Source organism: Marmota flaviventris, chromosome 4 (genome assembly GCF_047511675.1).
Source record: "Marmota flaviventris isolate mMarFla1 chromosome 4, mMarFla1.hap1, whole genome shotgun sequence".
Taxonomy (NCBI): Eukaryota; Metazoa; Chordata; class Mammalia; order Rodentia; family Sciuridae; genus Marmota; species Marmota flaviventris.
The window spans coordinates 33,487,732-33,505,384 of NC_092501.1; the positions used below are offsets into that span (position 1 = coordinate 33,487,732).

At 40.8% G+C, this 17,653-nt stretch overlaps 1 protein-coding gene across 1 annotated transcript in view; it reads right to left on the reverse strand.

Moving 5' to 3' along the window:
• Pde6c (phosphodiesterase 6C) overlaps positions 1-17,653 on the reverse strand; it is a 48,757-nt gene that overhangs the window by 12,044 nt on the left and 19,060 nt on the right. Inside the window, exons 9-15 of the mRNA XM_027939977.3 lie at positions 17,073-17,222; positions 16,362-16,505; positions 15,163-15,231; positions 10,550-10,696; positions 10,197-10,304; positions 9,718-9,827; positions 3,124-3,211 (exon numbers count right to left, since the gene is read on the reverse strand). Coding sequence (XP_027795778.1) covers positions 3,124-3,211; positions 9,718-9,827; positions 10,197-10,304; positions 10,550-10,696; positions 15,163-15,231; positions 16,362-16,505; positions 17,073-17,222 — 816 coding nt within the window. The remainder of the gene's footprint in view (positions 1-3,123; positions 3,212-9,717; positions 9,828-10,196; positions 10,305-10,549; positions 10,697-15,162; positions 15,232-16,361; positions 16,506-17,072; positions 17,223-17,653) is intronic.

Sequence of the window (17,653 nt, forward strand, 5' to 3'; positions counted from 1 at the left end):
CCAGGCCAGGCCCAGCCAGGCCCAGCCCGACTTGCTCAGCGGCTTCACTAGCTCACAAAAAGAATCTATTTTTGTTCTTTCCTGACTATTAAAATGACAATAAAAATATGAAGTCCATGTAGCACAGCAAAACAGATAGAAATGGTTTTAATTGGCTCTGATTGGTGCTCGCAGGTGAGTTGAAGCCAGAGAGAGTATGGGCAGATCTGATCTTCACGGTGGTGCCTTTGACACCCACAGAAGAATATTGCAACATGTTGTGGCCTCACTGGTGACTGGACACAGATCCTCTAATTTCTTCTGTGCTATTTCTTTGTATTAAACGGAACAAAAAGGGATGTTCTGAGTAATAACAGGGTTCTGTGATTTAGACTGAGCAATTTATTTTGTCATATTTGTAGAAATTTTCTGTAGCGCAAATTTTAGTATTAAAATTTATACTGGTGCTCAGCAGTAGAGCACCTGCTCAGCATGGGAAAAGCCTGGACTTCCAGCCTCAGCACTGAGAAAAAGACATTTCTTTATGAGCAAATTGAACACTAAGAAAAAAAAAATCTGGCTAAAAAGATTTCTACCCATTCAATCAGGTAAAGGGTTGATTTCTATCTGGTTTAAATCCCAAGGATTATTACATTCATTTAAAAATTTTTTAAAAACTTTAATATGTGTATTTTCTTTACAGAATTAAAAAGCAAAAGAACTACATTATGTTCCCAAAATAGGAAAAGCACATCTGATATATAAAAGTATCTTTTTTTTTTCTTAGTGTTCAATTTGCTCATAAATAAGCTATGCGATTACATCACCTAGCGACTCTATTGACAAGGCTTTAAACATTTGCAATTAGCAGGTCGAATAGTATTGTAGACAGGTCCTTGAAAAGATAGCAAAGATTACTGAGATGTAATATTCCTTTTTAGAAAGAATAATAAGTATTTATATAGCCATCAAAGCCAATTTAGGCTGCAAAGTACATAACATAAAAAATTAAGGTGGGAAACCATAACTCTGTTATAAACTGTCAAAGCTCAGAAGAAAAACATGTAAGATACTGGGAGCCTTCCAATGTCAAGCATTGAGATATTTGGCTGTAGGTTTTAAAATGTATTTTGCTTTAGTAAGTAAATGTATAATTAAGTGATAGATATATTTGACATGGCCTCATGGTGTATCATAGAAACAGTGGGATGTACAGAAAATTCTTACTCAGAAACCAAAGATTGTTCCATAAACTAAACAAAGAATCATAACAAATTAGGTGATGACAGTTTTCCTTTCCTGAATTCCTTCCAGTTCTACTCTTCTTCTTCTTTTTTTTTAAATATTTATTTTTTAGTTGTACTTGGACACAATACCTTTATTTCACTTATTTATTTATTTTTTTATGTGGTGCTGAGGATCGAACCCAGGGTCTCGCACTACTCTTCTTTTAATTGCCATAGAACAGATATTACCTATGCGAGGATTTCTGCTGTAGGGAGAGATTCTATCTGCACCTCAGGATTAAAGAGGCCTGGTTCAAATGCAAAACCCTAGATCCTGGCTCCAAAAAGGCTGGCCAGACTGTGCTTTCAAGAACCTGCACACACACACACACACACACACACACCAGTAAACTGGCAATTCTGAAGAAGCTAGTCTGGACACCCATGTCTGAGAACCACCATCTAGACTCACCCAAGGTGCTGTGAATCAAACATGGTTTGTCCTCTCTGAAACTCATGTTGAAATTTGATTCGCAATGTAAGGGTGTTGGTGAGGCCCTTGAGAAGTGATGGTGTCACTGGGAGGGATTAATGCCTTTCTGGGAGTTTGTTCTCATGACAGTTGTTATAAAGCAAGACAGACGCTTACGACTGTCTCTTCTTCATGCCTACCTGCTCTTCCACCCTGAGACTCAGCAGGTGTAGCCATCTGATCTTGGATTTCCCAGTTTCCAGAAATGTGAACCAAAATTAACTTCTACTCTATAAATTATCCAGTCTCTGATATTTTTGTTATAGCAACAGAAAACAGACTAAGGATAAGACGACATGTTTCACCAAGGGCATTGATGATTGAGAAAAGCTACAGCAGGTTTAGGGTGGATGTAGTGTTGAGTGCTTATCAATCAGACATTATTAAAACCATTCAGATCATTTTCTTCTTTTTCTACTTCTCTGCCCAGTCACTTTGCCTTAGAAGATGTTCCCACATGGCTTGTATGGACCATCTTGGCTTTTCATTACCTAGAAGAATTGAGTGTTCTCTCTGGATTTGACTTATTCCTGTGTATTCCCTCCCTGAGTCTTTAATAAAAGATTATTACTGTAGATGAGAAAAAAGCCCCACTATCCAGAGGGTGTATTTATCCTAATGAACATACAATTCTAAGTAAGTTTGTTGCCTGTGAAAAATAGTGTCCCCTCTATTGAATAATGACTCATTTGAATTGATTTTGGTTTGAAACTTTCTTAAGAAAGTGTTATTACATTATATTCACAACTTTCCCACCTATCTATCTACCCCTTAAATAAAACTGATGAAGGGAAGAAGAATAAGCAGCTCCTATGGAAGGGAGACTAGCAGAACATGACATGTGCCACTCATCATGAATTCAAAAGACTTAAAGCCACTTCCTACCTAAAGCCATCTCTGACCCCTTCCCCTTCTCCTCCCATGAATGTGGCCCCCCCCCTTTGGAGCTCCAGAACATGACTCTGTGCCCCCCTGATGGCAGCTACCTGTTTCTGTCTTATATCCTGATCCATGCCTATTCCACCATCAAGTCCGGCTCTCTCCAAGGCACAAACCAGGCTCCACAGTGTGTGTCCCAAGAAGTATAAGAAAACCAGGCACCTGCGTGGCCTCTTTACCCCTTACATTAACTTATGTATAGTCTTTCACATCCACCGTATGCTTTTACTTCTTTGCCCAGGGACGCACAGAGATTCTGTTGACTTTCTATGGTTCTGTCTGAGCTACTCCAACTAATGGTTCAAAAACAAGGGCAGTATAGCAATCAACATGGTAAGGTATGCATTGTCAATACCATAACTCAGGGCTACTCTCTTTCCAGCATTTTCTGTGGGTTAGGGCTCTGATCCAGAATCAGTAAGCTGCCCTAAAGAAAGGCGCACATACCTCATCCTTCAAGAGGGTCTTACTGTACTCCAGATGGTGCCTCTCCAAAATAGATGACCCATGAAGCCTTGCCAGTGGAGATGTGGACCTAGGAGGAAAACCACAACTTTAGCTGTTTAAGGATCACACAGAAGTCCATACGATACAGAATCGTTACTGTCTCAGGATTCTTTTTTTCCATATCTCTCCTCTTTCACCCACTAAATGTCTGTGAAATGGTCAAAAATAACATATTGAAAAGTTTTCTTTAGGTTTAACAGACGAGAATATGCTATTTCAGAAAAAAAAGAATTTGGAAAAAAACAATGCTTAAATTATTTACATTAGAGTTCAGTTCATCTCCTATATCTAAAATCTTTTCCCTCCTTCTCTCCCTCCCTTCCTCCCTCCTTCCTTCCCTTCCCCTCCCTCCCTCCCTCCCCCCCCCCTCTTTCTTTCTCCAGAAATTAAACCAGGGGTGCTCTCCCATTGAACTCCATCCACAGCCCTCAGGGTCTCACTAAGTAGCTGAAGCTGGCTATGAACTTGAAATCCTCCTGCCTCAGCCTCCCGTGTCCCTGGGATTATAGTAGTGCACCTAGCTTGTAGCTAAAATGTTTAAGTTCCCCCAGGATCTATGGTGGTGGACCATGACTTACAAACATGTAGCAAACCTGTGAAAGCCCTTAAATTATTTGCTTAGAATGTGTTCAGTAAGAATTTCCCAGAATCAAGATGAAAATCACCATAAAGTAACATTCTTCCCCTCCTTCCCCAAGACAGAGAAATAAATTTATATTTAAAGTTCCCTTTTGTTAAGGGTTATATAAATGGGAACCTCAGCCTTTGGTACTCTGTTTTTCTCCAGCACCTCCTGGTCCAGGAAGAGGAAACTGTATTGAAAATAAAAAGATAAAAGGAATAAGAGGTAGAAAGAGGCTGAACCTAAGGTCTATAAATTATAGGAATTTGTCATAGAAATATAGAAAAAATAATTTAATAAAGGAAGATACAAGAAATATAGATGGCAGACTTAGTGGAGAAGTTTCACTTTACTTCATAGAAAACAGAACTTTATGGAGGGAGAGTCATTGTCAAAATACTCTGATTAGGGAACAATTAAACTATGTTGGAGCAGTATTATAACTGATCATAATTTTAATACATATTTGAATTCCTACTCTGTGTCAGCACTGGAGATTTTCTTTAAATGAATCAAGTTCAATTCTACTTAGAAGGGAGTGAATGATTAATTCCGTTAGGGTTATAAACATCAATCAAATATAATATTGGGAAACTAGATATTCTCCCAGCTTCAAAACAGCACTTCACCTATTACTTATTCTTTACCAAGGAGAAAATGTTCTAGAAAAAGGGATCTGCTGGACATATCCATAAGTAGTCTTGACCTCATAGCTGAAGTGACAAATTGATACCATGGACCTCTGATGCAACGCACAGAGAAGATACAAGATCATCGATAAAGAATCCCCTCAAAATGTCAACCTGTATTTAATCAGGAAACAATTGACTAAATACAAATTGAGGGATATTATGCAAAATAACTCTTCAAAAATATCAACAACCTGAAAGACACAAAAAGACGGATTAAAGGAGATTAAAGATACCTGGCAACTAAGTACATGTGATCCTTCACTATATCCTGAATCAGAGAGCAGATAGCTATAAAGGATATTATCGGGGTAATTGAAAATTTTTGAGAAAAAATTCTGTGTTAGATAATAGTATTGTTATCAAAAGGAAATTTCCTGAGGGTGATCATTATCTTGTGTTTATGTAGACGTATGTCCCCCCTTCTTCTTTGGAAATGTATGTTGAAATATTTAGGAATAAAATGCCATGATGTCTGCAACCAACTCACAAATGGTTCTGTAAAAAAGAATTAATTTACACACACACACACACGTATACATATTTGGGAAGAGAGGAAACTAGTCTGGCAAAATGTTTTCTTAGTAAAAGCAATTCACAAGCCCAGCACAGTAGCGTACACCTATAATCCATCAGCTCAGGAGACTGAGGCAGGAGGATCACGAGTCTAAAGCCAGCCTCAACAACTTAGTGAGGCTCTAAGCAGCTTAGCGAGACCCTGTCTCAAAACAAGAATATAAACAGGCTGGGGATGTGGCTCAGTAGTTAAGCACCCCTGGGCTCAACCTGGTACCAAAATAAAAACAGGTAATTTCCAAAGAAGATGAAAGAACATTGAAGGAAGGACAAGAAAAGGAAAGAAAAGAAAAACACAACATTCGTTAATAATTTTCTACATTAGAGGGTCTGGTAATAGTTAGCCTGAAGTATAGAAAATAACTCTAATCATTCAGGGAGAAAATAATTAGAGGAGAGAAGTCGAAGAAACAGAGATGACATGTGTGATCTGATTACTTAGCCTACCAGGTTTCCTTATCTTTCCAAGAATAATTTTTGAAAATTAAAACTCCAGCAGGAGGTGGTGAGAGTTGAGAGCACAGAGAGGCCCTTTAACACAGGTGAGTATCATTCCCAACTGCTGCTGGGATTTGAGTGTGTGTGTGTGTGTGTTGAGGGGAAATCATTGTTGGTGTTCTCCAGGAAATTTTGAGGTATTGGCTTGGATGATTGAAGACTGGATACAAGTAAAATTTATGTTAAAACTTATTTACTTATTTATTTTTGGCGCTGGGGTTTTAAACCAGGAGCACTTTACCACTGAACTATATTCCCAGCCCTTTTTGATGTTTTATTTAGAGACAGGGTCTCACTGAGTTGCTTAGGGCCTAAGCTAAATTCCTAAGATTGGCTTTGAACTTGTGGTCCTCCTGTCTCAGCCTCCCTAGCTGCTGGGATAACGGGCTTGTGCCACTGCACCTGGCTAGGATAAAACTTAAGAAGTAGGAGAGGGTGCAATTTGAGGCTGAGAGAACAGGGAGGTTGATGCATCTCTGAAACTTTAAACAGATGGCGTGTGAACATGTACAGAATAAGCAATGGGAACTGCAGAGAAGATGCAGCCACAGTATCAATGTTAAGAGCCCTGCTGTGACACCGGAGCAGAAGGCCAGGGACAGCCTGTGTCAGGACCTCAGTGAGGCTATAGAGAAGATGTCTCTCGATACCTTCTGTGCAGGCTGGAATATTGGGCGTCTTCATTCAATACTCAAACAGCTAGAAAGCAGAGCCCACAGTGCTGCCTTGGGGGTTGCCTTAATCAATTGCCTAGAAGTGGGTTTCCACCTTGCCCCAGGGCTCTGCCCTTGTTTTGCCCTGATGCATAATTTCATTGATGATTTGAATAAACATGGACAGAAGCCACGACTCTCCAACCTATAGATGATTAAAAAAAAAAAAATGAAAAAAACCCCGCCCTAATTTGTTGATTTACAGAGTATGACTCAAAAGGAGAATAAAGAATCAAATCAAGAAGATGAAGGTTAATCAGGTTTCAAGGTAGTACTTCAAACCATGAGTGGATTACTCTGTCAAACTCTAGGACCCACATTTTAGGAATTACATAAAAACACTGGAGTGGGTTCAGAGAAGAATGATAAGTAGAATTACATGATGAAAACCATTATGAAAAAAAATTAAAAGGACTTGGTGTGTATAACTGGGGAAAGAGTGTACTTTGGGAAGAGGGACATGATAATTTTCTTTACTAGATGAAGGAATAGTCTGTGGATGATAAATTATACATATTGTGCCAGATCTAGAGACCTGAACTAGGAGAAACCGAAGTTGTGGGGAGATCAATTTCAGTTCAATATCACGAAGAACACGGGAGTCATCCCCAAATAGAATGCTCTGCCTTATAAGCAAGTGGGTTCTCCATTATGGAGAATAATCAAACATAGACCAGAGGAAAGAGGAAGGCATATATAGGAGAGGCCTACCCTGGATGGAAGGATGACTGAATTCTAAAATTTCTAATTTTTTTCTGATAATGGCATTTCTCCAGTAATCAAAGGAGACCCAAAGATCAGTGAACTAAAAAAACTAATCAGAGAAAAGGGGATGAGAGGGACAAAGAAATCTACAAACATAAAAGCATGGAATGGAAAACAAACTGGTTATACGAGTGAAGTAAACAAAGAGAACACAAAAACTTGAGGGAATAGTAAACAGAATTTTGAAAATGGCAAGGTTTTTAGGGCATTGTCGAGGGCATAGTCTAAGGCTGGGAGATAAGAGTGGAAAAGAAACGAAGGATTTCAGACATTTTGGAGACAAGTAATCAGATCAAGGGAACAAGGTCAAGCCAGGAAGCAGAGTCATCAGTGTCCCAACAGTTTCAGGGGACTCCATAGGTGGCTTCATTGGTACCATCAGTGTGAGAAGAATTATTGAGTCTTATTCAACCTTCTTATTAACTGCTTAATAAAAAGTAATGTCACAACATCTTTGTGGACTCCCTGAGCCATTCTTCCAACAAAATAGGGGTACAGAAAGAGGTCCATCAAAATTGCTATTGAAGTTCTGTGTGCAAAAAAAAAAAAAAGACTGCATTTGACCCCAAGAGCTTAGTGGAACTCCCAGAAGGATGTAGTTCCACCTGAGACTGAGGGAAGACAGGCCTGTCCTGCTCTGCAGTCAGGCAACCTTTCCATCCCCACTTCTACACATGACCTCATTTAATCTTCATGCATTGCTCACGTCCAGTTTCCAGAAGAGACATGTTTTAAAGACCCTAAGAGTCCCCATACTGGCTGGCCAAGGCAGAAATCTGGGATATGGGATAGGCATCTTTTTCCTACAAACAGGGAGGTGAGACACCACACCCAATCCTGATGCTTCCTGTAACCTAAAGTAAGTGTGACTTCCTCCTTTTGAACTGATTTTCTCATCCATAAAAGTGGGGAATGTCAGTATCTCCCATGGGGCCGGGGTGCTGGGAGGATAAAAATAAGACAATGTATGTCAAGTTCTTAGCTTCGTCCAGCACACAAGAGGGTACCCCATGAATGTTAGGTCCTTTGTAACTGAATTGGTTAATATACTGCCAAAAGTGAAAGAGGCAGAGAACTCCAACCACTGTCAGGAGATTTGCACACAGGACAGAATGGCCAGCGTGGACCGGGTATACCCATGATGAAGAGATTCTTGCCCCAAGCCTCAGCAGATCCCCCTTTCAGGACAAGGCCTAACTGCTACCACTGCTGAAGGTGAGGAATCACTATTTACAAAGTGCTTTACATTTGCTCAATATGTTTTTCTTGAGCACCAACTATGTAGGTTTCACATATGTAATATCATTGGATTCTCATCACAATCTTTGAGAGGCGATTATTATATCCATTTCATAGCTAAGAAACTGAATCTTAAATAGATTAAGTACCTCACCCAAGATACCTCAACCAGACAGGAGTTGGACCCCCAAAACCAATACTCCAAAGCCTGATCTTCTCAAAACACCTCACTACCTCTGGAGAGGGGTGGGTTATGTGTCAGAAATGGGGGTGAAGTATGGCTGAGGCAGATAGGGCATCTTTAAAACCACGATCAAGGATGATCATGATCCTTGAACAAGGGTGCTTTGGGTGACTCTGGACTTGGACAACCTGAGAGAAACATCATGCTACAAACATGGACTCACTGTTATGTCTGTACAGGATGAAAATCATCATAAGAAAGTTTCTTTATCCTTAAAAAAATTTTTTTTTCAAGGATCTGGTCTAGCATGAATTTTGGATTTTGAAGAATACCAATGACTAATAAAAGAAATCAAAATATTTCATATTCATTAAGGGCTAAGAGTCTACCATAAGTCAAGGGCTTTATAGGTATTATCTCACATAATCTTTACAAAGACCTTACCTGTTAGATGCCATGATTATAATTCCTATTTTCCAGATGAGGAAATTGAGGCTTATAAAGCAGAAATAACTTGTGAACCCAGTGAAACCAAATCTGTCTGACCCTGAGCCTGCCCCCTTATTATTGCATTTTCTTTCTTGGGGCAAGAGAGGAAAATGGCATTGATGTTAGGATAGAAGACCAGCTAAAGGAGGGTTTGACTTTTAGAAGCCAAAGGACCAAGAAATGAAGGGTAATGAACCCAGGAAGAAGTATTCTCCAGCTCAAGATGGGGAGCATTCCTCAGATGGACACAAATTTAAGCCTAAGATTAATGTACTTTTCTTTTTCTCCGTATGGTGAAATGAACTCAGGAACGCTCTACCACTGAGCTGCATCGGCCCTTTTTTACAATTATTATTTTGAGACAGGGCCTTGTTAAGTTGCTAAGGCTGGCCTCAAACGTGCAATCCCCCTGCCTCAGCCTCCTCAACAGCTGGGACTATGGCGTGCACCACCGCTGTTCCCAGAAAATGAAAGCAATTTAATATTTAAAGTCAGTACTAAATAAAGAAAAAAAATGAAGGCATATAAAAATAAGGCATTTGGAAACGGAAAGGAAAGAAGGATGTAAGCATCCGGGCAGAAAGAGCAGACATCATGACGATGGCTGAAGCTTGGGAGGGAACAGAATAAGGCCCTGCTGTTCCCAAACAGGGTGAAGAGAAATTCACTGGGCTAAGGGACAGGGAAAGTTTTCTTCTCCCCCTAGGCACCTTGGAACACCCACAAGGACATGTCAATACTGTATTTGTGTTCACTTACTTCATCTGGTACAAATTATTGGTGCCTCTATGATCAATGTCATGGCAGAAGGCAGCAGCAAGCATGGCAAAAGCTTCCAGGTCTGTGTAGTATTTTTTCAGTCTTCCTGTCTAAAAATATACAGAGGCACATATTTATGTCAATTAATACATCTCCCCAGCAAGGCCTGCCTGCACCCACCACGATTTTACAGAGAGTTGGCTTATTTCTTGTGTGTCACATAGCATTCTGGGAAATTCCCAAACCTAGCAGGCGACTGAATTTTCCTTTAAGAAATGAGTTGCATGAATGTCGGGGTGCTAATCCAGCCCAGTGCCCAGAGATTCCCCACATTCCTGGGATCATCTGCAGCAAGATTGGGGTTTGATTGTAACCATGAACTTAAAATGAAGCATCTGAAGTAATGGACCCACCCATCTTTCACATGCTCAAGTGGGAATTGGCAGTTTTACAATGATTTCCAGGACTTCGTGACCTACCATCAGCAGAGTAAACATGGTCTGTCCCACATTGAACCCGTGCCGCCAGTTGTGGTAAGTGACAGCGCGGTACCCTTTCCTCACCGTGTACATCCATCTGGTAAGAACCTGTTACCCAAAGACACAACGTCGGTCAGACTTTGGAATAGAATTCTAAAGGTTAGAAGGCCTGTGACAATCTTATCTCAAAAGATGTGTTGGTCTTGTTGACAGAGTTAAAGCTGATGTATTTACAAAGTTAATGATAATTTAAAATCCAAACTGAGTTAATCTTTTGAACCACAGAAAACATTAGGGAAGTGCAGCAACATAATCACACCGTGTTTTTTTTTTTAAATGAAATAACATCTGACCTCTACAGGTACTTTGAATTTCTCCACCACATTTATTTCAAAAAACATTCGGAGTCCACATTTAATCAATTCGTGCTCTGTAATGGGGAAGTCGCTGAAGCGGAATTCATACAGTTCTACCGCCTGTGGGTCCGGCAAGTCCTCTTTCTGTTGAAAAGACAAATTGTCTTAGATTGCATTCATCTTTTCCCCTTTATGATCACATACCCAACATTGAATGGAAAACCAAATTGTAATAAATGGATAACACAGGTCCTTCACTGAGCCACTGTATCAGGCACTGGGTTGTACAGTTTGCACAAATGATCTTTACAAAAACCTACATAAGTATGCCCATTTACAGGTGGTGAAACAGATTCCGCCTTATTTTAAAACTTTCTAAGTGATGGGATTCGATTCCAAACCCAATTCCAATGGCTGTCTTCTTTCTGTGATGCAAAATTAAATGTTTAGTCTTATCAGCTTTCATTATTCAGTTCCTCTTTTGTTTCAGCCAAGAAATATTCAGTCAACAGCAGGTATTTGCTTAATTCCACCCTCTTGTATTTTCCTTTTTATTTGCTCAGTGATAGCCTCCCACTAGACCCATGGTGCCCGTCTCTGAAGGTGCTCAGTCAACGTTTGCTGAATGAATGGACGAGGGCCTCCCAGTGTGGGTGCACATTTGCTGACACTTCTTTTAACCCACATCTTGTTAGGACTTAGGGGTATGTGAAAAAAACAGCGAAGTAGGGTACGTGAGCATTGACATGACTTGGGAAATAAAAATATGGATCCTGCCTTAGAGGAACTTAATTTATTGAAACGGGTATGAAATACAGGCCAGTGAGGGGTGAGAGCTTAGACTCATCAGAGAGCATGGCAGCCAGCGCTTGGTGCTGTGGGAGAAACCAAGTGCCTGGGGACAGGTGGCTTCCCATTAATTAAATAAGGAACTCTGGAGGGACATGAGCTGGTAGAAGGAAGGAAGGAGAAGATCCCATAAGGAAAGAGAAGGAAGGAGGGGATTCTATGATGGGGAGAGATCGTGCTAAGAGACAGTTTAGCAACAGCCACGAGGGTCCACCAGATGGACCTGCAGGAGCTCATTCAGAGACTCTTACTGGCTGCACAGCCTGTCCCAATACTGTGCTGAGGGGGTCACAAAAGTCAGAAAATCATGTCACTTCCCTCAGAAAGTTCAAGTTTTCTAGAGAACAACAAATGGCATATGCCTGCGTCAAGCAAAATTATGGCTTCTAGTCCCCCGGCCCCTGTGCCTGGGCTGGCTGTTTGGGGTCTTGCCCGTCCCTCACGGGGCTTCCCAGGGCCCTCCTGGGTGCCCCTCTCACCACTGCCACTCTGGTAACTTCGAACAAGATATTTTATTTTTTTCTAAAAAGAAATGGCTTGAAGCCAGGAGACCAGCATTCAGTTTTAGGTTCTAATTAGATACATCACCACACCTGAAAAGGCCTCTATGTTCTCATCTGTGAAATGGGACAGTATAACGACATTTTTGACTTTATTGTTTGGTCATAAATTAATCCCAGTTTCATTTTCAACGGTCAAAGAAATTGGGACTCTGTTCAGGGCCCCTTTTTTCCTCCTCCATTTCTCACAGGGCCCTCCTCGGCCCTCTGCTGTCCCTGGCCTTCCTGCTCTTTCTTTTCTTTCTCAAACCTCTCCAGACCCCTTGCTCAGCTCAGCCCTTCCTTTTTTTTTTTTTTTAATTCATTCAGGAATATTTATCAGACCTGTACATGTCCTAGGCAATAAGAGAAGCTGGCATGGCCACTGTCCCTGAACTATGCACTCCCATGTGGAGAGACAGGTGATTAGTGAGTCTTGGAAAAATCAGCCCCAGAGGCTGCAAGAGCTGTGGAGTGCGCTCCTCCCCCACCCACCCCACAGGCCCTGGCGTCTCAGGCCCATAGTCCTGAGAGATAAGAGTTAGAAATGTTGTTGCCTACATCGCAGGATCATCACTCTTAAGTATAAACGTGTAATTCAGTAGGAGACATAAGTAAGAAGTTCTCAGAATCATGACTTCCAGGCCCCATTCACAGTCACGGGCCAATTAAATGGGAGTCTAATACAGAAATCACACAGTTTTTCAGTCTGCGATCCCGAGAGATGGATAAAAGCAAAGGCTACTTGTTGGTCTGGTAAGTAGCACTCTGGCTCCATGGAGCTGATGTTCTTTGCAGAAATCACAGCTGAGGGCTGACAGCAGGGGAGGAGCTTGTCGGCAGCCTACTGAGTATAAAGTAACTCCAGGCCTCCTGCCTCCCATGAACTATAATCAGGTGACTTTTGAGGTCCCCTGTGCAGGACGGTCACTGTCTTGTCCCACACCTATCAGCTTTTCTCTGCTGCTAACCGGTCCTCCAGCCACACCCAGCTGCTTTGGTTGCCCTGGACCAACATGCTGTCCTGTGTCTCCACCCCTGTATGCACTGTCCTTGAGTCCCACTCCCATCTCCAGCCATCTGCAGGCCCCATCATTTGTCTTGGCCTGGCCAGTGTCTGCTTTCCCCTCAGACCTCAGCACCGTGGTCTCCCCTGTGACTCCACCATCTTCTGAGCATGGCACGAGGCCTCGACCTTCCCAGAGCCCTGAGATTCAGGCTTCAAGAACACAGCTGGGCAGTGACATTGCTTACATTTTTTTGTCTTCCTAATACACAGGGGGCTTCTTGAACCAGATAAGAACTAGTTTGTATTTTTTGCCCTCAGCACCTAATGCTGTTCCTTGTATGGTGTGTCTCAATAGTTACTGAATGAAAAAAAAAATGAGCAAAGGATAAATGAATGTGGCACATCTCTGGGAAATGCTCTGCAACTTCTACGGTCTGGTCAACATAAGCAGCAGGGCCTCCAAGAGGGCCCCAAATGGCCCACAGAGCAGGAGGAAGCCAACAGGAGGGCCTTCACCACCTCCTTTGCCTGACTCAGGGGACTGCCACCCTACTCCTTCCACACAGAGACCTAGAACCACAGTCACCCCTAGAGAAGAGGCTAGACCTCCCCTGAACCCCAAATTAAGGTGCACCCCTGGAGAAAGAATCAGGGTGAGAAATTACTCCAGGATGATATTAGAGAATTCTTCTGGCGCATTTGTTTGTTTTACTTCCTAAATTTTATGCAATAAATTTACATAAATTTATTCCTAAATTTATGTAAAATGGATTTTACATTCAAAATAAGCTATTTTTGATAAGTCTATTATACTTTACAATATCAGGTCCTTCCTCCTCTACGTGGGAACTAGGTTCTTTCTGGTGTCAGACATGTTGATTAAGGTTCTGTTTGACAAGAAGATGCATATCAAGTCAGGTATGGTGGCACTCTCATGAAATATCAACAAACAGGGAGGCTGAGGTAAAGAGGATTCCCAAGTTCAAGTCAAGCCTGGGTAACATAGTGAGGCCTTGCCCCTGTGTGCGCACCTCAGGGACACAAAAACACAGAGGGCAGGAATTGAGCTCTCAACAAGGCTGAGAGGCCAGTGATCTGTGGCAGCAGAGCCAAAGGCCAGGATAGGAGGACAAAGCCTAAAAACATGGGAGGGGGCAGGTGAGATGATACGTCTTTGTTTTGTAGGAATGCTTGTATTACCGATTGGACAGGGCAGAGAGAAAAGGATGAAGCAGTTTTAGAGGGAATTAAATGTGATATTATTTTAAGATTCAAGTCTCTGAAATCTTTATAAATATCCCAGGAGCTCATGGGATTGTAGAAGAACCTCACTCAGCAATGGGGACTCCAGTAAGGGCAAAACTGAAGAAGACCCCCCCCCAAAAAAAAATCTAAAAGCAATTCTCTTCATCTTCTAGAAGGAAGTCTAACCCTCTTTCTAGAATGATAACATCATTCAGATATCCTACATTTTTATTCACAATATCTGATTTTTAATTTAAAAATCATGAAGCATGCTTTTTTAAAAACAGAATCAAATGACTGAAACCAATGTAAAAATAACAGTAGAACCATACTTAGAGGTGATTGGGGTGTTAAGGGTTTTTTAAAAAATAATTATGATTTTAAAAATAGTCAAAATAGAAAAATGTTGAAACACTAAAAGAGGAATTATGCATGCATTCTGGAACCGAAAAAGATTATCTCTAATATTAAGAATTTATTGAGTGGGACACGGGACAAAATGAGAGAAGGAACTAGTGAGCTAAAAGAGGAATTGATTTCAACCAGAAATGATAGGGGTGACCTCAGGACAATAGGAAGGCACTGAATTCCTCCAGACTCCAGAAGAGAAGTCAGGAAGGGCACGTGGTCAACTGAGTCTACAAGGGTCTGTGGTCGCGTGTAACTCTGGCATGCCCTCTGGGGTGGCCAGGGTGCAATCCAAAGGTATTAAAATAAACGAGGTCATGATATCCCTAGATTCTGTGCCTGAGGTCCTTCATGCAGGAGTCTAACTGGGATTCCACATTATCTTTGTGAGTTGAACTGGAGAGGACAAAGATAAAGAACAACAGGAAACCAGAAAGTCAGTCTTTTGGGCCTCCCAAAGTGTCAGGGAAGAGAAACCTCAACATTTACTTGAGAAACAAGAAAGCAGGTCCTAATATATTTTCTTAAAAGGACATCAGGGATAGAAGGAAAACACTTACCAAAATTTTGACAAGCTGTTTTTCTTCACAGTCTTCAATTGAATCTATATTTAACTTCTCTTTAAATTTCTAAAATGTAAAAGCAATCGAGGTGTGAAATTCCTATGAAGGAGATTTCTATCATGTTCCTCTACTATTAAAATAAGTTAAAAGATACATTTTAAATACAGTAAGTTCCATAATAGAGATGCATTCTGGATACTAAACTCTGGTACTTTATTATGAAGAGTTGTACCCAAGAAGTAATTGAATACAACTAATTTCTCTAAATTTGTGGGTAAGTAGGTAAAAAGAAAAAACAGAAAGAAAGAGAAAAATGGGTAGCTTGCATCTGTTTTCCAATTAGCAATTACCCATGATTTCCCCCAGACCTTCTCATCTATAACATGTCAAACACTCAAATCAAGTATATTTTTAACTCTCAAACTCACCATTGAACCCAAACCAACCAAACAAAACCCAAACTACACCTGTGCACATACCCACAAATCAAGCAAAATGCAAGGAACGGAGATAAAAGGTGTGTGATGTTTTTCTTTCATTTTATGGCAATTAAAATGTTAGGAAAATCTGGCTCCCACATTATCTATGATATCGGTCTTGGTCAATGACTTTCTTTGGTCACTGTGATGTGAGCAAAGACTTGTGTACTTGGACTTGCTCTTTTTTTCTTCTGTCATCTCTGAGAAAAATATCTATCAGGTAGCTTCTGGTCCACGAAAGATGAAGAACACATAGAGCAAACCCAACTCACATCTTGGAGCCACACTCAGTCAAAGTCAAACAAAGCCTGGTCAACCCCCAAATTCATGAGTGAAAGAGAGATGCTCTTACTACATGCCACTGACCTGTTGTGGTGGTTGTTATGCAGCATTATATGAAAATAACTGACTAATACATTGTTCTTCCTGGAGATATTTTTTCCCTTGATAGCACACTTGAATCTAGATATCACTACTTGAGATCCTATAAACCCAGGAACTGTTATTAACAAAGGCCAATCCAACCAAGTAACCTGGCATCCTGGGTCCATGTACACTGGGCCACCAAAGTCCTCCTTCAGCCCCTCTTTGTGCTTTCCCCTCCTTAGCCCAGGACTAAACTTATGTCCCTTTGTCAGATTCCCGGGTGATTAGGTGATTTCCAGAAGCTGATGTCAACTACCACCTAGTATTTATAGGGTTAAATTCCCCACTTACCAAAATAGACTTAATTTCATCAGGAGTGGCTTTGGTATGGTTCATGAGCATTTCCTGGGCAATGTCCTTTCTATTTTCTAGCTTATTCATCTTCTCATAGGTGTCAGTATTTAAAAGAGACCATCCAAGGAATTGTGTGAGAGTCTGAAATGTATAAAAAGTGATTCAGATTATCTAAGTTAAAGGAAAATTGATTTGATGAGAGCAATCTACAGGCTTTCTAATTAATCAGTTTCCTTCACCATCAGAAACCCAGTTCCTTATTTTAATATAACATATAAATAATCAGATCCACACAATAAAACCGATTAATCCCTTGCTTTTCAAAGAGCAATGAACCATGAATACTCTATTGCAGGCGAAGAATTATAAACCACAGTAGAATAAATAAAGCAGAATCTAAAAATTGGACAGAGGGCTGGGGTTGAGAAAGAGAATGAGAGGGAAGAAGACGATAGAAATACTCTTTCCTGTTTTTCTAGAATTAGAAAGAATTTTGGTTAAGCCCAAACTTTACACTTCAGTAGGAAATGTTGCAATTTGTAGAAGTCAGGAAATAGAAATGACACAATAACAATATTTTGGTTTTAATCATGAGTGACTCATGTCTTAATTGCCCTTCAAAATATCATCCCAGAATAACAAATAATTATGCATCCTCCATTATTTTGCGAATCCCACTTACCTCCATTATTTTATTATTGCGCTTACCTCAGTAATGTGTTCGTCATGTTCATCAAAAGGCTTTCCATCCTTCCTGTTGTAAAATGTAGCTACTCCCACAATATCTTCTTTTTTGTTGACAATAGGCAGGGACAAGACGTGTTTAATGACCCAACCAGTTTCATCTACAGGTCCTTTCTACAAACAATAAGAAAACTTAGGTTCTTTCTTTTTCTTTCCTTCCTTTTTTCCCCTCACTTTTTAATTTGAAAGAGAGCTACACAGGATGGTACAAAGAAAAGCAAGGAGAAGCCAGGCGTGGTGGCACCTGCCTGTAATTCCAGTGGCTCAGGAGACTGAGGCAGGAGGATCGTGAGTTCAAAGCCAGCATCAGCAAAAGCAAGGTGCTAAGCCACTCAGTGAGACCCTGTCCCTAAATAAAATACAAAATAGGGCTGGGGATGTGACTCAGTGGCCGAGTGCCCTTGAGTTCAATCCCTGGTATGCAAAAAAAAAAAAAAAAAAAAAAGAGAGAGAGAGAGAAATGCAAGGAAATTTCCAATGTATCCTTCACCCAGCTTCCACCAATGGTAACAATGGTCATATATGCAATTCCTGCTTTGTGTCAG